We start from the raw sequence: 21,409 nt of genomic DNA on the forward strand, positions 1-21,409 counted from the left end.
GGATACCACATCTGTGGAACCAAGAAGCGGAATGCTATTCTACCATTGCTGAAACTGTAGTACAGGAACGTGTGCTTGCCTTACGGGATACCACATCTGTGGAATCAAGAAGCGGAATGTGATTCTACCATTGCTGAAATTGGGGTATGTTTTAGAGGTCGAGTTCAGACATACTCCCAGATGTCCAGGAACTGTTTGTCAGTGCGAACTCTCGTTAGACAGGGAGGGGTGCCAACACTGCTCACATCCACGTCTGTTACAGGCCATCAGAGACTATAAAGATGGCCTGGGTTCATCAGAGACATTTGCCCCTTGAGCCTAGTGGACCTAACTGTGATTAGGACTGCGCTCAGCATGCTGCCTGACACCCAGAGAAAGGCACTCAGTAAGGTCTTGGGTTTCTCCTAGCAGTCCAGCTCTGCAGCACACGCACTTCATTTTAGGCCCATTTTCTGTACTTAGCTCTGGACTAAATCTATTTACTACGGGAATGCTCCTGGCATAGATGCCCACGGTATTTTTCAAAGCCCTGATGGTGGGCATCTTGCTGGCTGGGAATAGAAGGTAACTGGCCACTAGGTCTCCCCATCACTTGCAGGTTCCTGACGACTCCGGGGGAGGTGGGGAGGCATCCAGAACTCAGTTCACCATTCACAGCCCAGAAAAGTAATCTAGCCTAAAGAAAGGTCAGAGAAGGATCCTCAAAGGTTGGAGAGAAATAGGGACTGAGGACAGAAGCTAAGGGGATATTCTCCACAACATGTCAGTGTGTACAGGTTGTCAGGCAGAGGGCAGAAAGCAGGGCCACTTGTACAGGAAGAAGGGCCCACTATGTGGTGAGGGTCAAGAGGTCAGGCATAGTATCCAGGGGGGTACCGGGCAGGATGTATGGGCCCCTACTGTGGAACCATCCCCTATATCCCTAGACCAGAAAGCCCAGGTTTCCACCCACCGATGGCGAGCCAGCCTCCACAGGGACCTTGGCACCTCGGCCTGTGGGTAGGGGTTCTAGCAATGGAGAATGGAGGCATGTGGGTACCTGAGGAGCTGGAACTTGAGCAAGCAGAGGCAAGGACACCTGTGGCATCTGGAGGGGCTTCAGTGGTGTGGGGGTTATCACCTGAGCAGTCGGAGGCAGGTACGGAGGCAGGTGCTGGGGCAGGTGCGGGGGCACCGGCTGGAGTGAGCCCAGGGACTGTGAGGCCAGGACTGGCTGGAGGGGTGCCGGCTGGGCGAGTGGCTGAGGCTGAAGGGAGAGAAGAGTGTGTATTTTAGGCCAGCCATTCTGCCAAGACAGGGAAAGTATATCCTCCACCTGTGTAACACAGCAAAAGGGGAAACGCAGCACACACGCCCACCACCAAGCCAACTCAAGAGAGCCTGGGGACCCAGGGGCTGGGGAAACAGCCAACGCTTTGCTACCTCCTGAGCCGTGAAGCTATGTGGGAGGCACCTGCTATGCGTAGGTCCTAAGTCACAGGCCCAGGCCTCAGAGGGGCGGATTACAGGAAGAACCGAGGAAGAAGGATTCATGGGATGGGAAGTTTAGGGGAGTAGTGCTTCTTCCGATTTGTCCCTTGTGTCCTTTTCTTGCATTCAAAAGTCCCTGTTACCTCTGCCCAAGATCCCAGACTCCCTCCTAACACATCACCCTCCCCAGGTATGCAAACTTGAAGAGGCGTCTGTAGATAATGGCCATGCGCATGTGGCCACTCACTACTACTCATCTGCTCATAGCTGATAGAGCAGAGAGTGGTGCTTGCTGGCTAGACAACTCTGCTCTCAACAATAACCCTAGCCTGTGGGATATAAAGAGACTTTTCCCCAGCTTTGTCTCTCCCAAAGAGATGCCAAACATTAGGGGCTGTTTGCCAGCACATGGTGGGAGGTCAGATGCTTAGAGATATTCTCCCTGAAGGCATTCAGCTATCCGTCTGGTCCACTGTGGGTAGGGCTCGCACCCTAGTGATAAGTACAGTAATTGTTTCCATGGAGAGCCAGAGAACAGGTCAAACCTGCTCAGTGACATCCAAAGTTAGGCAGCCATCCTGAATCTAGGATCCGTCCATCTTATCACATGTATACCTTTAATCCCTCCTCTTCCTATAGCGTGTGTACCCCTAGATTGTCCCCCGCCCATTACTGTATTACCTATAGTACAACCCTTTCCTGTGATGTATGTCTTTACCTTCAATTAGGGGGCTTACACATCCCCAAAAGATATATAAGCCTTCGTTAGCAATAAATCTCTCTCTCTCCTGCCCTGTACCACCAAAAGGAGCTGAGGTGAGCACGCTACCATGAAATGTGTCTGACTCCTTCATTTTACTCTCTCTCCTATCTCTCGTGTTCTTTATGACTTTACTATAATATGTACTTATTATCGCTGTACAATTACGCCTACTGTGATGATTTGTTAGGGGCTGGCGGCGCTGACACTAGCCCCTGAGGGGTAGTGGGCAGATGGTCTGGAGAAAAGCAGAACCCACACTCATCTGCTGGAACTGGGGGTGGTGGCTGGTCTGGGCCGGTGGGCATAGGGGTATTGGACAGAGGCAGCACAGGTGGGAAGCTCATCACTGGTTCTGGGAAGTGCTGCTGGGCCCACAGCCAGACCAGGCTGCAGAAAGGGCCCTGCTCAGCACAGTTCCGCAGAACCCCCTGGCTCCTGGCCCCCAGCCTCCACAGCCATGAGGACAAAGTGTCAGGTAGATCAGCCCACTCCTAATTACCCAGTTGCTCCAACAGTAGCACTTCTTCCAGGGGCACACTCATTACAATGTATGGCTAGACATCTGCTTCCAACACAGCGTGTCCTAGGGTACTGTACCACTGGGAGAGCAGATAGCTGGGAGACCGTCAGGCCCAGGAGAAATGTATGTCCACATTCTGACTAAGAGAAGGAGCAACAGTGCCTGCTGCCCCGAGGACGACATCTGTCCAACTAGCCAAGAACACAGGTAGGATGGAGAGGAACACCTGGGCATGCGAGGCTGTAGGCAGGCTCGGTGAGTACACCACTGAAGGGGGCGGGAGGGGCCACAGGCTTGGTGTAAACGTAGTGGAAGACAAGGGTACATTGGGATAGGGTCACTGGGTACTCTGTGACACTCAGCAAGTGCTGTGGACTTTCTAGGAGTCATTGTGGTGTTGTAGTTTCATTTCCTAACGACTCCCACTGGGAGTCGCACACCATGATCCCAGTGGGGAAAAAGTCTTCATCTCTGGGACTGACTCAGAAGTGTGGGAGCAGAAGCAGTGAGGTGTGCAGGGGGTGGGGGGGGGTGTTAAAGAAGAAATGCAATGAACAGGAACTGCAATATGTATCCTCCCTGTCTACAGTGAGAGTTCTCTTCCAAGAGGTTTTCTGGTAGCAATAAGGGAGGGCATTTTCCAACGCTGCTGTTGCTTGCTTATCTTTCACAGCATAGTTTGGTGGCAGCAGCACGGGGTAAGGTAGAAACAGCAGGTGCATGCAGCCAAGCATTCACACTAGACTCATCTGCAGGCTTGAATGGGAGGTGCCACATCCCAGCCGATGCCCTGACTGCCCTTGATGTCAGTGCCCAGTGCCATGGGCAGAACTAGCCTGAGCAGGGTGTCTCCCCCATCCCTTGTCCACCTGTCTCTTTCCAGTGGCCTATCATTGCAGCAACCACCCCCCACACTACAGGCACCACCTGCAGAGGGTCAGTGCTTCCTGGGGACCCCTGAAGGTGGGGTACAGAAGGTAGTGCCCCGCCCAGAGGTTGCATGGCATGTCAGGCCACATCCATTCACCCATTTGGCTCATCTAGTCCTACCCAGATGACCTGCCAAGGTGAGATAGCACTGCAGACGCCTGGGAGAAGTGCTTACTGCTCTGGCCACAGCTCAGGCTCTGGGCTCAGAAGGCTGAAAGCAGGCGGGGAGCCTGGGTAGTAATCCTCACAAGAAGAAGAGTTGCAGGGCAAAGCCATTAGCCTTTCCTAAGGAGTCCTGGTAGTGTAGTGGGCTATGTGCTGGGCTACTATAACCACAAGGTCAGCAACTTGAAGCCCCCAGCTGTTACAAGAGATAAAGCTGAGGTTTTCTGCTCCCATAGAGATTTATAGCCTCAGAACCGCAAAGCAACCATTTTATCCTGCCCTTCAGAGTGGATCTGAGTCAGAATCGACTTGCTGGCAGTGACTCGACGGCAATACAGGCTAACACCGCACCTCTCGGGCAAAGTGGACAGGATGGAACAGGTTTACTTACCACAGTGGGCTGCTGGTAGGCACCCAGGGTAGGCAGGCTGTTCGGCAGGCTAGGCCCCTCACTCACCGGGGGGCTGTAGACGCAGGGCAGGGTGTCTGGGATGGAGCTGTACACCACACTCTGCTGGCTGCTCTGCGAGTCTGAGTACACAGTGGAGCCTTGGCCACTGTCGAACGTGCTGTCTGCTACAGAGAACAAAAGCACATGGCTCAGGGAGGACCCCTCTGAAATCACCCCGACTATAGCTTTTCACAGGTTTCCCATGGGGGGAAAACACCAGAAACGCTAGGCCAGACACTAACAGTCAGCTAACCCGTGCCAAACACGGAGTTGTATCTGATGACGTAAATAATACACGTATGCTGTTTTAAATGCTATATGGAGCAAGTAGCGAGGTTACAAGTGTACCTCCTCTTCAACAGAGCCTCCTGGCCACCTCTGACCTCCTTCTGTCTCTAAGGTATCCACTTACTATTTCCACGGTGGAAAGAAATTTCCATTGGAACGACCAGCATTTCAAGGCTTTGATGCTTTTCTGAGCTGTTAAGAGGTCTAGGGCCACTGAAGGGGCTAGTGGAATAAAGACTTTTTGTGTATAGCAGGCATCCTCAAACTATGGCCCGTGGCCACATGTGGCCTGCCGAGGACATTTATCCGGTCCGCCGGGTGTTTTTGCTCCGTTTGTTTTTTTACTTCAAAATAAAATATGTGCAGTGTGCATAGGTATTTGTTCATAGTTTTGTTTTGTTTTTTAACTATAATCTGGCCCTCCAACGGGTCTGAGGGACAGTGAACTGGCCCTCTGTTTATAAAGTTTGAGGACCCCCGGTCCACAGGTTAGATGTTGGGGGAGGAGTTTCTGGACTCAATATCACCACTAAATGTGGCCGGAAATATGAGGCTGGAAGTCTTGGGCCTAAATCCAAGTCTCCATAGCCACAGGGCCTGGTCTAACTTGGACAGAGCATGAGAAGGGGAGGTCTCTGCCCCACAGAGAAGCTGCGAGAGTGGACCATGGGCATTCGGTACATGGGGACCTTGGGAGCTGGCATCGAACACCAGCTTCCACAGCCCAAGGAGACACCGCTCCCTTTGGCCAGAGCCCACATCAGCCCAGTGAGATGGACACAGAGGTGCACATGCAAAGCCCCTCCCCCAGGCCTATGACATACCCAGGAAAAGAGGCTCACCCCAACCACGCACACCAGCGTAGACGAGAAAGCATGTGTTTACCACTGCATATGTGGCCCATGCTTTCCAGATTCCTAAAGCTACAGAGTCTGCCACGTAAGAATATGAAGCTGTTTTCAAAAGGAAGCCCCTTTCAGATGACATAGTGTGTCCATTTACAATAATAGTAAAATCAGAAAGGGAAATCTTGTTGGATTTTCACTAACATAATCCTAAAATAAAATAATCCAAACTCATTTTAACCCAGAAGACATGAGAAATGCTGAACAGTGATGGTGCAGACCCAATTAGACTCTGGTTTTTATTTATTTAGACTCTGGTTTTAATGAGCTGACTAGCATATACTTACGGAAAGGGAATAAGGGCAAGCTCACTTAAAAAAGCATATGGATACATTTATTATTGATGTAATTAAAAATTGGCCCATCTTAAAATTTTTTTTTACCAAACCACTGGCAAAGTTGTGCGGTCTCCGTTGATGGGTTTCACTGGGCTACAGTCGAGGACGTCTTGTCGCACTGGGGCAGGGCAATGTGACCGCCAGTGGTGGAGGGACAGTGGAGAGTCATAACAAATGGTGCCCTTGTTGCATCTCAGGACATCCAGATGTGGATCTGTTCGCCACTCCTGTAGGAAAGGCAAGACTCTCTCCTCGACTATGGGGCTGCAGGTTGGTGTTCACGCCTGTGAAATCAATCACCGCACTAGCACACGACCAGGTGAAAGAAAGAGAGCGGTCTCCAGGTTCCCAGAGGGGACCATCAGCAGCAGGCACAAAGGACAGGTCTGGTGAGCTCCGTTTGTGTAATGAAAGCAGAAGGAGGGACACACGTGCAGGTGTGTCATTGCTTTCGGTACTAGGTTTTCTCGGAGAGGACAGTAGAGAAACTGGTTAACATCAGTGACCTCTAGGGAGTAAAACTAAGCGAATGTTTATCACATTCCCTTCACGCTTTTTGGATTTTATATCATGTGACTGTACGATCTCAAAGGTTTGGACACTAGGCTTGAGGGGATGTCAGGGAAGGAGACCTGGGAGGCAGACACCACCATGGAAGGCCACCAGCCTGCTCCTCCCGTTGGCAGCTGCAGCAAGAGAGGTTCAGGTGACCCCCACGCACTGCAACTCTGTACTGAACCTTGTGTTCCCATTGCCCCACACTCACCTGGTAAGGTAGTACCTAGTATCCCTTGAGGAGGAGAACTTGCTCCAAGTCCACAGGGAGGAAGTGGGGGTCGGGGCAGAGTGAGAAAACCCTGGTCAGGCCACAGGAGCTCTATACCAGGTGCACACTGACCTCTCCGCCCCGTTGCACCCCAGGCCATCTGTCCCGAAAAACTGAAATTTCGTGAACTTTACACTGCCCTGGTCATACTGTGATGTATGGGGCAGAGTCCAACCCTACTGGGGCTGGAAACTGAACCCTATGCTGGGCCAGAACTCTCGTGCCAAGGAATTATGCCATCCCATCTCTGCTTTGTGAACTACCTACCAGGCTCGCCAGGCAGTAGTTGCCCATTACAGACATTGCCTTTAGGATTCTAACAGTAGATTGAGCTCCGTGGGGTATGGGTGGCCCCCTAGAGCTTACTAGGGACACTTAAGAAGCCTCAACTGATCACCCTTCAAAGCCACACCACTGATCATCCTCCCCACAGAGCACCTTAACATAGCACAGCAAACTTCTCCTCGCCAAACAGCTGCTTGCCACTGGGCCTCTAGGGACCCCCTGTTGCAGGCTAGGAGCTCAGCTCGCCTGCTGCAGAGAAGACTCACATGCCAGGGAGGTGGCGCTGGCTGGGAGCTTGGGTGGGAAGAGGTGCTGGTCAGCCTCGGGCTCCTCTGTTTCCATGGGGATCGGATGCCCACCTTGAGCATGATATGTGACCTGGACCTGCAATGGCGCCTTGGGGCCCCGGGCCTTGTCCAGGCTTTCAGTGGCCAGCGTCTCCGAGGGTTGCAGGGCAGGTCTGATTCTCTCCCGCCGCCACTGGATCAGTGCCACCCGGTCTCGGATCGACTTGCTCACAATCTTCATATCACTCTCATGGAAGAATCCAGATTCAATCTGCAATGAGGCCACCAAGTTGGTTAGCGTCCCAGGAACCCCAAAGCTTGTCCTTGCACCCTGCATCCACATGTGGGTACCTGGCCTTTCCTGCTTGTCAGGGGTTTCTGGTCCATAGTTCCATCCTCATCTTAAGTTCTATTGTTATTAACTGCATCCATACAAATATAGACAACACAATAAAGTTCAAAACAGTAAAAATCAAACTCACTGCCATCCAGTCAACGCCAATTTATAGCAACCCTGCAGGACAGGGTAGAACTGCCCCTGTGGATTTCTGAGACTGTAATGCTTAACAGGAGTAGAAAGGCTCGTCTTTCTCCCTCGGTGCTGGCTGGTGGTTTTGAACTGTTGATCTTACGGTGAGTAGCCCAAGGAGTAACCACTATGCCACTAGGGCTCCTTAAAGTTTGATGAAAAGGTTACACTTAAGGTACATCCCTCACAAAATACTTATTCGTTAAAGAGGGCAAAGAAGAACTTCTTGGTGGAGAAAGCGGTAGACGCCACCTCAACCAGGAGGTGGCCGGGTCAGTGGTGGAACACAGGTATGGTAAGTGCCACCAGGCAGGATGTGGTGGGGACCAGCCCCACACTGGGGGAATTCCGGCCAGAGACCCATATCTGGGTGTAGTCAGGGATCAAGAGTGGAAAAAGTCAACCTGAGAGACAGTCCCACGGTGAGAGACTGTGCTCAAAGACTACAGAGGCGTGGCCATGAAATACAGGACACGATTTGTGCTACCAACTTAGGACTTCCGGATAGCTAACAAAATCGGACTGAGGTCTGAGGACAAAAGGCTTTGAGGATCCTTGCTAACCTACTTTGCTGACAGCTAGTGGTAATGAAGGAAAATTTGCTTGTCTGTAAGGAGCAGACACTCAAACAGACATTGCGGAGAAGAAATATTAGGTCAAGACCAGGGATGCAAATAGCCTTGCACAGTGTCATTGGGAAGTGGATTATTACAGATGCAGTTAGGTTCAAATGAACACCTTATCATTTGATCTCTCTTTTGACCCATTTTACATTTGTTCTCCTTTTTAATGTTTTCTGCTCTCTTTTTGATTGAGGATTTTCTGTTTTAGTTAGTTTGTTTGTTTTGGTATATAAAATCCAGGATAGGTAAATCTATAGAGATAGTGACTGGGGTAGTGTTTTCTAGGGGGTATGGCAGGAAGGGAGGTTGACTGTACAACTCTTCACAATGTGACTGGACTATTGAAATATATGCTATGTGGATTATATGCCATTAAAACTGTTTTAAAAAAAGAATTTATTTCTGAAAAGCTCCTCATTGTATATTTGCAAGATGTATGTATGTTTTTGATTTTTTTAAAAGTAAACCCTGTCATTGATAGATGGCAAACAAAATGTTGCCCATTCATACCATGGAAGAACACTCAGCTCTAGAGAAAAGGGAACTTTTAATGCATGCTATAACATAGACGGAAACCCAAGTCGTATAGTGGTTCCAAGTTGGGCTGTTAGCTTAGAGGTTAGCAGTTCAAAACCACCAGCCACTCTTTGGGGGGAGCGATGAGGCTTTCTACTCCTGTAAAGAGTTAGCATTTCATAAACCCACAGGGGCAGCGCTGCCTACCCTGCGCTTCAGGGCCACTCTGAGTCAGAACTGACTGGATGGCAGTGAGTTTTTATAACATGGAAGAGCCATGAAAGCATGTTGAGTAAGTAAGGTTAGCCACGAAAGGGCAGATGCCACACAACAGTACTTCTACAAAATACCAACACGTTGGCATTTTACTTTACCATTGACCACTTTACTTCTACAAAATACCAACACATTGGCATTTTACTTTACCATTGACCACTTTACTTCTACAAAATACCAACACGTTGGCATTTTACTTTACCATTGACCACTTTACTTCTAAAAAATACCAAACAGGCAAATGCATTGAGACCAGCAGTTATTAGCAGTTACCAGGGGTAAGTAGGAGAAGGAAATGGGCTATTGGGGTACTCATTTCTCTTTTGGGTGATACAAAACTTTGGGAAATAGATGGAGCCAATGGAGTCACGACATAGTGAATGTAATTAAAGTCACTGAGTTGTACATTTAAAAATAGCTAAAATGGCACACACACACATACACACACACACATATTCACAATAAAAGAAAGCAAAGAGACCTCTGATGGACAGAGCACCCAGATACAAAGGTGTGAGCAGAAACCTCAAAGACAACAAGATCTGTCAGCCCTGAGGTTATAAAAACCTCTACTGTCCACGTGCAGGCACGAAGTCAGGCATGACGCCCTCATTTCTGGCCTCCAAGAGTAAGGAGCAGACCTTTCCTTTTGCTCTAGAGCTTCGGACCCTGATCACAGGGGGCAGCAGTGGGGCAGGGGGCTGTCCCCAACCACAGGGCTGGCCACCCCCACTTGGATACAGCTTTCCACGTCACACAACCCTAGCAGAGCCTTGCACAAGAACCCTCACCTTGATCGCCACTACTGGTCAGCAACTAATTCTACCAACTGGCTCACAGGATTACTAGCTCCTGGTTACCCACTCGATTACCCCCACCCCCAGGTGTTTCATCAGTTCAAGGTGACATGACCACAGATGGCACCGAGGTGGTCTAGGCACCAGAACATCCCAGTCTGTCCTTTTCTCTTTCCTGCTGGGCACTGCTGCCACACCTACGCTTTCCTTCTACTTCTCTTTCATCTCTCCCCATTTTGAATGCTGCTCCTTTCCGCAGCATTTCCTGCTTTTCCTTGGATGCTAAAGGATTTAGCTCCCATGCAGTCCACAGAGCTTGATTGTATGTAGGATGAGGAGCCATTGGGTTTGGTTATAAGCTCTGCTCCTGCTTTGCGCCAGCTGTTCGGCTGTGAGCATCCTCCCGCTCCTCAGGGGGTCCGAGGTCAGCTTCCTGCAAGCCTCTCCCGCACGCCTTCCTCTCCTATGACCTGTACGACTATCTGAGAATGGATTTTCAAGGAAGTTGCATTCTTAAAATGTTCAAATAGCCTTAAGAAGGTCTCACTGGGATTCCAGGGCATATTTTGACACCCAACATGTGGTAATCGTGTTTTTAATCCACAAAAAGCAGACCAAGGTCTGAGTCTACCTGGATATGGGTGGGTGGGGTGGGGGTAGGAAAAGGTTTCAATTTTGAAAGTTACATTTTGATGACAGCTGGTTTCTGGCATTGCATTTATAGTACTTTCATATATATAAAATGTGAAAGTATTTTTGTTGATTCAATCAACAATGAAAAACTAGGGAGCAAGCAAGTATCTGGAAGAAAGGAAACTTTCTGAAACACAGCGCAGATCCAGGCTTATCTGGCCCGAGGTTGGCTCAAGAGGCTAGGTCAAGGATGAACTGGTGTCAGGACAGGGAAAGGCAGCAGAAGCCTGTCCATCTGAACAAAGGCCTAGAGATTCTTCCTGGGACCAGCCCCCTCCTTCACCCCAGGTAACTCAGCTGGAGGGACTCAAGCTCTCTTCAAACAATTAAACTCCTAAACGTGTCTCAGCACTCCACCAGCATTTTCTAAACCTCAGCGTTCATAAGCTCTCTCTTCTCTGTATAGTCCATTGCATATGGAATTGTGCCTCCCCTTTCCCCAGAAAGATACATTCCAGTCCTACCCTGTAACCTGTGAATATGACCTTGTTTGGAAATAGGATTTTTGCAGACATTGTCAGTTCACATGAGATCATGCTGGAGTGGGGGGGCCGACTCATATGTGATTGGTACCCTTACAAAAGAAAAGTGGATGACATTAGCACACACGTGTCAACATAAGGGCAGTGACGATTGCTGCTACAAGCCACGGCAGGTCATGAGAAGCTGAAACAGAGGTAGGAAAAAAAGTATCCCCTACAGCAAAGGTTGGCAAACTTTCGAGATGAAAGAGACAATTCTGTCCCTCACAACAATTTAAAAATTATTGGAGAGCCATTAATATAGTTTTCATAAGCAAATGAAATCACCATGATCTGAATGACATCTTTTAAATGAAACTATGATAGCTCAATTTTTATTTTCAATTTTACTTCAGAGCCTCATGTACAGACTGAAAGGGCTGCAGATGGCTTGAGAGGTGCAGTTTGCCGACCTTCGGCCTTTGGTGGTGTTAAGCCACCCAAATGTGTGTTTATTTGTTTCTGCCTTCCCAGGAAACTTAGACACCACCTGTATGAGTTATGTAAAATGGGGGACTTGAAAAAGTTCTTGGACTATTGGAATTAAAAGATAAAAATAAAAATTACACACTATCTTTCTCAACATGAGCACTATCAAGCCAAAGATACTTTTGTAAGCAATGATAGCAGCCATTGCGTTCAACCCTACAGAAAGGAGGGTTCTGGGAATTTAACCATGTCAGCACAGTCTTGGCTCCCAACCAAGACTCCGAACAGAGTTGAATGTACACAGGGCAGGCACTGCCCCTGAGGCAGGGCCCTACCAAGGCACCAGAGTCCCAAGCAAAGTCCCCCACCAGGTGGCCCTCCCTGACCTCAGGTGTGCATTAGTGGTTTCTTTCAAACCTCCAGGCAATGGGGCCCCAGGAGGGTGAGGCCCATCAGGCACTGGGGAGAAGTTAGCGGTAGCCCCAGTACAGGCCCTCTGTGTATTTTTATGGCTCAGGAGTCCCGGTGGGAACTGACTTGCTACCTCTGACCCATCAGCCTTCCAACGCCTCCACAGGAGGAACCGTATATGGCCCAGGAAGCGCTCTCTCCCATGTAGTCGAGCCCATTGTCAGCAGTCTAGCTCCAACTCTTCACTTTCCAGAAGGCTTCCCACTCTACCTATCCAAACTCCTTCAGCAGCACTCGCTCACCCACACGGGATCCATGGCTCTTCCAGACCAGAGTCAAGGTCTGCCACCAGCAGGCCCCATGGACAGCCTGGAAAACGTGGCATCATGCCAGGTATCAGTCCACCTTCCCCTCACTGGGCTTCACCCAGACAACAAGCCTTTGGGGCAACAGTCCAGGGAGGAGAGGAGGGGGGAAAGAGAGGAGAGGAAAGATTATTCTCATTTTCATCTTTTTCCATGGAAAAGGAAACAGGAGCCAGAACTGAAAATGACCCTAATCATTCCCGAAAGACAAAACAAAACAAACGGCTCCAATTCAAAGCCATCACATTTAAGCTAAGTTAGCAAGAGTTTGCTCAAACCAAGCAAAACCTATCCAGATACACTGAACGTTCCTGTCCATTTGCCCCATTTACCACACATTCTCCTACAAGCGTGGTAGGTACCGCTAGTCTGCACACCTTCCCTTCCCTGCCACAAGCTGCCCCCTAGGCTGCACTCTTCTGGGTCACCCTCTTTCTGGGCATTAGGGGCACAGGACTGCTTCCATTCTAACCTCTGGGAACACAGCCCGCCCTCCAAGCCCAGCCCACGCACCCTGTGGGGGTGGACGTGTGTGCATTACCATTTCCTGCGCCACGTCATCCGGTGTCTCCTTCTCAAGATCAAAGGTGAACTCTATGGCCCCATTGTCCTTGGGCTTCCCTTTCAGCTTCTTGGGGTCTTCCACCCAGAGTCGGAGGGCAATGGTGGACTTCCGGCCATGGTCTTCCTCTGCCAGCTCCACTCTAACCCCTGTGTCCTCCGCGAAGAAAGCATGGCTCAGGAGGTCCTTGATTTCATACCTAAGGGAGGGGCAGCATCCTGACCCGGCAGGTAGCCACATGGGGCACACATACCCAGACAAGGGCTCTCCCAAGCCAGATTCCTGGGGGGTCTGGCACAGTCATGGGAGAGGTCAGCAAAAGGACCCACAGAGCCCTTGTCCCTGGAAAGTTCTGCCTCTGCCCAACCCGACTAGCAGGCCAAGCTCTGCCCCTGCAAGCAGCACATACAGCTCTCATGTGCACTTCTTAATGCCCAAGAGAGGAGGGGACATTATAAAGCAATGTGGTCTATTTTAAGACTTCTTGTTTCCACCCTTAATTTAAAAATAAACGCTGCTCATTGCACAAAATTAAGCAACTCTAGAGAAGAATTTGTGATAAGCTATGTTCTAAGCTATTCCACGATGCAGCCACAAGCAGCACTGAAATGCTAGTGGACCTCACTGGTCACCCAAGTCCCTAGGATGGCAATGCCCTGCCTGCTGGGCTTACTGCCAAGTGGCAAGAAAGGACAAAGGCAAAGTGCTTGAGTGGCCCAACCTCCCCCCCCCCCACACCCCCCACCGAAGCGGCCACATTCTCAGGAGGCCCTCCTTCCGGTATGAGTGGGCCTGGAGTCTGGGGGCTCTGTGGAGAAGGAATAGATACCATGACAACCACATACCGCTCTTCTTTATTACCTTGCCACCCCAACACCCATCCCTAAACACTAATTTCCGTTTCCTTTTCCTGGTGTTAAGTACACATGGACCCCTATGGCAGATAGCATTTGGAGTCTGGCTTCTACCACTGGCCATATTTCTCAGTATCAAAGTCCTGGCGTGTGTCACCAGTTCACGGCTTTCACTGCTTGGGGTCACGGGCACATGTTCTGTGGGTCGGTGCCCAGGAGGGGAATGTGGGACAGCTGTGATTTCCGAACAGATGACAAATGCCTCCAGGTGGTGTTTTCCAGAGAGGACAGTGCCACCTTAGGGGAGGAGAGAGAGAGGCTGCATGCCCTTCACGGGGGACATAGGGGGCTGGCAGTGCTGTTTTTTGATCAGGTGGTCATCTCACAGGGTTTGGCTCTACACTGTTGTTTCTGAACTTTTCAGATGCGGATTAAATTTAAGAATATTCTAGCTTTTTTGTTTTGTTTTGTTTTGGGTCTTGAAGTCTACAGTGCAGGTGGCAGGAGAGAAAGCACACAGGTCCTGGGCAGGGTTCCTGCTATGGGAGATGGGGAGCGCAGCTGTGGGAATACTCAAAATGGTCAGCACTGGGGGAGACTGACAGCACACAGTGACGGGGAAAGGGCAGGGGAGGAGACAGAAAGATAGCAAGAAGGGAAGGACAGAGGGGAGAAGTAGTAGAGGAGGAGGGGTGGGAAGAGCAGGGTTGAGAGACTGGGCAAGAGAAAAGGAGAAGGAGGAGGGCCTGGAGGGGGACCGAAGGTAGAAGGAGGCTGATGGGAAAAGAAACATTCGGAGGAGGAAGGAGGAGGCTGAAAAGGGATGGAGGAATTAGGGCAGGTGGGAAGCTCCTGATGCAGCCCCAGCTGCTGGCTGACAACTAGGGAAGGAAGGCCCTGACGTGAGGTGGGAGAGTGGGTTCTATGGAGAGCCTCTGATTGGACATGCTACTTCTGTGATGGTCAAATGGGTATGCAGCAGAGGTAGATAGCTTGATGTTCGGAAGAGAGGTCAGGATTGAAGATGGCATGGAAGCATTATATTATCTAAGTTCACGGACATGGATAAACCCATCTAGGGGACAATGTAGAGAAAGAAAACAAGCAAAGAGAGAAAAGCAGATCCACGGGGCCTCAGCCAGTAAAGGCGAAGTAGGGGAAGGAAGAGGTTTCAAAGGAGAAAAGAGACAGCGGGTAGGGCGTTGCAGCAGAGTGTTAACCCAGAAGTTGGAGACACCAATACACCGGCCCAGATGTCACTGGTGTGGTGTGCACTCAGGGCCACTCTGCGCGCAGCAGCCGTTCTGAAGGCCAAGATCCTGAACCAGTTTTGCTGTATTTTGAAGCTCTCCTTTTCTTGGGAAGAATACAATTCCAAATACCACTTGGGATAATTCACCTGGAGAAACTTCACAAAGCCCAACCACAAGACTCACCTTTCCTCTTTGTTTTTACAGATACACTCTCCAATAATCTCCTTGATCTCAGGATCATGCACTTTCTCAAAGCTGGCTGGCTTGATACCCTGAAATAATAAAATGAGACTGAGAATGACACCCAGGACTAAGGGATTTAATGCACAATCCCCCCACCCCCAAGCAAAGTATGGCGCATTGACTCCATGGTGGAATGAGTGGATTTATCTCCAATAAACTAGAAAATTGGACAAAACCCATGGACTAATAATGTCAGATACTCAACAACAGGCGGCACAAGGTGCTGAAGTCAGAGACAGGACACCAAGGAGACAGGCCTTCCCACTACCTCAGAGCACTGCCTGAAGACAGTTCCAGACTGTGGGCAGGGAGGGAACGAACATCCAGAGCGCTTCCCCGTGGAGAGGAAGCGGAGCTCAGAGTTCCAGGAGGCAGATGAGATCGATTCCAGAAAGGAAGGAGTTCCAGATATCTGTAGATGAACTCTTGGGAGTGCTTGCTGGACAGAAGGCCACACGAGCAGAGTAGACAGTATGAGGCCAGGCAGAGAGGGACTGGGACAACAATTCCCAGGCCGCACGGAGAAAGGGGGAACAGTAATAATATGCAGAATCCTATAAAAATTACTAGATATGCAAAAAAGAGGAAAATATTATCCGTTACCTGGAAGAACATTTAATGAGCAGAAACAAAAAGTTAATCAACAGAAATTAAACAGTGGAACTAACAGAAAACAACTTTAAGTTATTCTAGCTCTGGACAAGTGTTAAAAGCAAAATGAATGTAATGAGAAACAGAATAGGGATAAAAAGTGTCAAATAAAACTATAGATGAAAAGCACAACATTTAAACTAAAACATCCATTACAACACACCAAGTGCACATAACACATTGCAGAAAACACGAATAAACTCGAAGACACACCAATAGAATCTATATGAAATGAAACACAGAAAGAAAAAGGTCGTGAAGGGTTCAGTTCATTTCACTCTTTGAATAATAGCGCGCGATTTTATATATGTGTGTGTATATATATATATATATACAACTGAAGTCCTAAGAAGATGAGGATGGTATGGAATAGAACATTTTGAAAAAATGACGACCAAAGATTTTCAAACTTTATTGAGAACTAAACACCCACAGATGCAAGGAGCCCAACACAACCTCGGCAAGATCCAGTCGTACAGAGAGAGCATGTGAATTCTCTCTGAACTGCCTCCTATCAAGCTCGCCTTTTCCATAGCTTTGCGCCCAAGGCCTAGTTTTCCTATTACTGAAACTCTTCTTCTTCTTCTTTTTAATCACTTTATCGGGGGCTCCTACAACTCTTATCACAATCCATACATTTGCGATAGTACCTTTTAGCTCCAAGACTTCGTGAAAATGGATCTAAAATCCTGCTGTTCTCATTAGTCCTCCATAACTTTTAATAATTGCTCCCAGGGCTTTTAAAACATATTTCCAGCTCCCATCCCCAGACTTATACAACTAAGATTTCCAGTAGAAGGTCTTCTGGATGTGTATATAAACGTGATCAAGAATTTCCTCTTGCTTAGCTCTACAGTGCATGCTCCTGGAAACGGCAGTCAAGCGCTCAGTCATGAATAGTGCTGCAATGAACACGAGTGTGCACATATCTGTTTGTGTGTGGCTCTGACTTCTTTAGGGTCTATAGCAAGCACAGGACCATGCTGTTCCTATCCCCAGTCTTCTGAGGAAGCACCGCACTGATCTCCACCGTGGTTAGAGTTTTATATTCCCACCAGGATGTGTGATTGTTGTTTTGACTTGCATTTCTCGGACACCTAATGACAGAAGCATTTCTTTAGATGTTTGTTGGCTGCCTTGATGTCTTCTTTGGTGAGCTGTCTGTTCATGCCCTTTGCACATTTTTTCAATTGGATTATTAGTTTTTTCTTGTTGAGGTGTTGCAGTTTACCAAAGATTTTTTAGATTAATCCCTTGTCTGATGTATCATTGTAAACATTTTCTCCACTTTTTTGTGGGTCCTCTTTTGACTTTTTTTTCCCCAAAGGAGACTTTATTCAGAAAAGTAAGATGTAAAAGAGATTTAAAAGGAAAATGGTCTCATCAGATCTGTGTCCAGTCTAGCATGCCCACCCCCTTTTCCAGTTAGTTCATTCCTATCATTGAAAGTTAGTTCACTCTTACATTTCTAATCCTTTTTTATCTTGTTTTTTAAAAAAAATCATTTTATTAGGGGCTCATATAACTTTTATCACAAGTTATACATACATCAGTTGTGTAAAGCGCATTTGTACATTCATTGCCCTCATCATTCTCAAAACATTTGCTCTCTACTTAAAGCCCTGGCATCAGCTCCTCATTTTTTCCCTTCCCTCCCCACTCCTCCCTCTCTCCTGAACCCTTGATAATTTATAAATTATTATTTTGTCATGTCTTGCACCATCCGACGTCTCCCCTCACCCACTTTTCTGTTGCCTGTCCCCCAGGGAGGAGGTTATATGTAGATCCTTGTAATCCGTTCCCCCTTTCCACCCCACCTACGTTCCACCCTCCCGGTATCGCCACTCTCACCATTGGTCCTGAAGGGATCATCTGTGCTGGATTCCCTGTGTTTCCAGCTCCTATCTGTACCAGTGTCCATCCTCTGGTCTAGCCAGATTTGTAGGGTAGAATTGGGATCATGATAGTGGGGGGGCGGGGCGGTGAAGGAAGTATTTAGGAACTAGAGGAAAGTTGTATGTTTCATTGTTGCTACACTGCACCCTGACCAGCTCGTCTCCTCCCCGCGACCCTTCCGTATGGGGATGTCCAATTACCTACATATGGGCTTTGGGTCCCCACTCCGCACTTCCCCTCATTTACGTGATAGGATTTTTTGTTCTGATGATGCCTGATACCTCATCCCGTCGACACCTCATGATTGCACCGGCTGGTGTGTCTTTCATTGCCTTTTGACTCTTTTGATGCATGTTTCTTGTTTAAAATTTAGTTTCTTATATTTGGACAGTTCTAGTTATATATTTTGTCTTCCATTTGCTGTCTCTGTGTTTGTTTTTCAGTTTGGTAGTATGTTTGCAAGTACAGTTTATTACGGCGTCTTTGAGTGAGGTACGACTCCTGCTTCATTCTTCTGCAAATGGAAATAAGTTTTTAGGGTGTGATGCAGAAGGAGTGCGTCTTCATGGAGAAGGAGTCCTAGTGGCATAATAGTTACAAGTTGGACTGCTAACTTCAAGGTCGGCAATTTGAAACCAATTGCCACTTGGAGGGAGAAAGCCAATGCTTTCTACTCCCATAAAGAGTTCCAGTCTTGGATGATGACCCTGCTTGATACTCACCGTCATGAAGAGATCTTTGAAGATATGAGTGCTATTGAAAAGTATGGTGAAGAAACTAGATGGCACCGGGCTATCAGAAAGAATATATATAGTCTGGGGGCTTAAAGGCTTGTCTTCAAACAAGCAGCCATCGAAGTGAGACATCAACAAAGTCCACATGGAAGAAAGACACCAGGCTTCTAGGTTTAGATCCAAGGATTCTAAACAATACATTCCAAATCTGAAGGAGGGAATGGCATCAGAGAGTAAATGGTGAACACTCAGTTTGCAGAGGCTCTGGACAACAGTGGAAGCCCAGACTGCATTTTCAGGGTCCACACTTAGATTAAACCTTGGGTGACTTCCCTCGATCAAAGTCAAGAGATATGAATAGCCTTGTTAGCAGAGAGCATTGTTGTGAGGATTATCGTAAAGTTATTTTAAAATGTCTTATCTTATTTGATCTCCCTTTTAATCCATTTGACATTGTCTCAGTTTAAAAAGAAAAAAGTGAAGGAGGAAATACCCATCGATTTAAGCCTCTGGTGAATCCCCTCTGATCCTAAACCAGGGGTGTGAACAGCCTTGCTGTCAAGCAGACTGCATTGGAGAGTGGGCTATGGGAGATACAGCGAGGCAAAAGTTTAACACCTTATCATTTGATCTCCCCTCTGAACCATTTTAAAGTTATTCTAGTTTTGAATATTTTTTGCTTTCTTTTGATTAAGGTTTTTCTCTATTTATTATTGTTATTAGTTTTTTTGTTTCTTTCTTCCTTGTTTTTGTATGTTTTTTGATGTATGAAATCCGGGATGAGTGAATCTACAGAGACAGTACCTGGATTAATGGTTTCTTGGGGGGTATGGCAGGAGAGGTTGGGGATAAATGGGAACCTAATAACAATGGATACAAGAAAGAAGAAAATGTTCTAAAATGGATTGTGGTATTGATTGTACAACTTTTTGATATGGTTGAATTGTATGATATGTGCATAATGTACCAAGAAAATGTTTTTTTAAAAACAGTTACAGTCTCAGAAACTCACAGGGGAAATTGTACCCTGTCCTATACGGTCGCTATGAGTCGGCATCCACTCGATGGCAATGAGTATAGTTTTCTGTTTGACCTTTATGGGAGCAGAGCCACTAGGTTGGTTCAAACCACCAACATTTTGGTTAGCAGTTGAGTACTTACCTACTGCACCACAAGGGTTCTTTATTCATTTTTACTTTGTAGTGTGAGTTGAAGAAATGTTTATAGAATGGATAATCAGTTTTGCATTCAACAACTCATACGCATTTTGTTTCATCTCATTTGTTGTAACCCCTTCAATGTAACAAAATGTATTTCACTTCCTTATCCTGTTTCCTGTTTCCATTCCTCATCTTTCCTTACTCTTCTGAACTTGGTCTGAATTTGGAAAAATGCTGTCCTTTTGACTCAAATGCTTGTTCTTCTATGATGTACATACCTCACCATGACTGACCCCCTTACCACTCAAACTCACTGTCGTGAACTTGATTCTGACTCATAGTGACTCAGAGCTAGAGCCCTGGAAGAAGAGTCAATCAATGTTGGGCTGCTAACTGCAGGTTAGCAGTTTGAAACCACTCACTTCTCTAAGGGAGAAAGACGAGGCTTTCTATACCCATAACGATTTACAGTCTCAGAAACCCACAGTGGTAGTTCTATTATCTCTGCTATATTCTACTATATCCTACAAGGTTGATATGAGTTGATATTGGTTCGAAGGATGGCAGTGAGCTTGGTTTTTAGGAGCCCAGGTGGCATAGTGGGTTACACATTGGGCTACTAACAGGGAGGTCAGCAGTTTGAAACCACCAGCTACTCTTCAGGGGAAAGATGAAGGTTTCTACTCCTGTAAGGATTTGCAGTATCAGAAACCTATAGGAATAGTTCCACTCTGTCCTATAACGTCACTATTAAGTCAGTCTCTTTCTAGACCTGTATATTGTTTGGCTGAAAACATAGTCTCAGGGGTTCCAATATTCTATCAGTAAGCCTGATCGATTGTGGTCTTCTTGAAGAAATACATTCTCTTGAAAATACCTCTTGGTTTATCCATACCATGTATTAACGTGTGAGGCAGCCTCAACCTACACGGTCTCACCAAGGTACCCATCCAGGTAACCTCACCCTCATGATGACATGTTGTCACTTAGGCAACAACATGAAGTTAAGTCTAAACCTTAGCTGCATAATGAGATGCTAGGTTTACATTTCACATATAGCATTTTGATTCTAGAACGTTGACCACAGTGCTGGTTCCTGAGCTGGGTTACCGATGTGCGCAGTAAGTCAGAGAAAAGTAGAGAGAGCTGTGTAAGATGGATCTGTCAAGGGGATCTTCAAACACAAGTCCCACCTATAGATGCAGTGTCTGCCACTTTTCAGATGAGAGAACTGTGGCTCAAGGAGACCAGGGATTGGCCCGAAGCTACAGGGAAGGGCAATGTTGATGATCCCAACCACAGGCCTCTGCTCACCTCACCCTAACAGCCACCCAAGAGAGGAATGTACCCAGAAGGAACATTCTGTGTTATTACGTGCCTCAAGTCAGTTCCAGTTCATAGAGACTCTAGAGGTGCAACAGAACAAAACACTGCCCCGTCCTGTGCCAGCCTCACAATTGTTATTATGTTTGAGGCTGTGAATACAGCCACCATGTCGATCCATCTTGCTGAACGTCTTCCTCTTTTTCACTGCCCCGTTTACTTTGCCCGGCTTGATGTCCTTTGCCTGGGATTGGTCTCTCCTGACAACATGTCCAGGCTAGATGAGATGAAGCCTTTCCATCCTTGCCTGTAAGGAGCATTCTGGCTGCTCTTCTTCCACACGCA

At 47.7% G+C, this 21,409-nt stretch overlaps 1 protein-coding gene across 1 annotated transcript in view; it reads right to left on the bottom strand.

The window, feature by feature from the left end:
* The window catches only part of WNK2 (WNK lysine deficient protein kinase 2), a gene marked incomplete at its 5' end in the record, with an annotated part of 187,400 nt that overhangs the window by 67,619 nt on the left and 98,372 nt on the right, over nucleotides 1–21,409 (bottom strand). The window contains 5 exons of the mRNA XM_045294376.1: nucleotides 1,040–1,246; nucleotides 4,240–4,424; nucleotides 7,208–7,499; nucleotides 12,930–13,149; nucleotides 15,241–15,329. Of these exons, the coding sequence (XP_045150311.1) occupies nucleotides 1,040–1,246; nucleotides 4,240–4,424; nucleotides 7,208–7,499; nucleotides 12,930–13,149; nucleotides 15,241–15,329 (993 nt within the window). The remainder of the gene's footprint in view (nucleotides 1–1,039; nucleotides 1,247–4,239; nucleotides 4,425–7,207; nucleotides 7,500–12,929; nucleotides 13,150–15,240; nucleotides 15,330–21,409) is intronic.

The sequence above is a fragment of the Echinops telfairi genome, unplaced genomic scaffold (genome assembly GCF_000313985.2).
Source record: "Echinops telfairi isolate 266 unplaced genomic scaffold, ASM31398v2 ScPeMD7_1;HRSCAF=3_0, whole genome shotgun sequence".
Classification (NCBI taxonomy): Eukaryota; Metazoa; Chordata; class Mammalia; order Afrosoricida; family Tenrecidae; genus Echinops; species Echinops telfairi.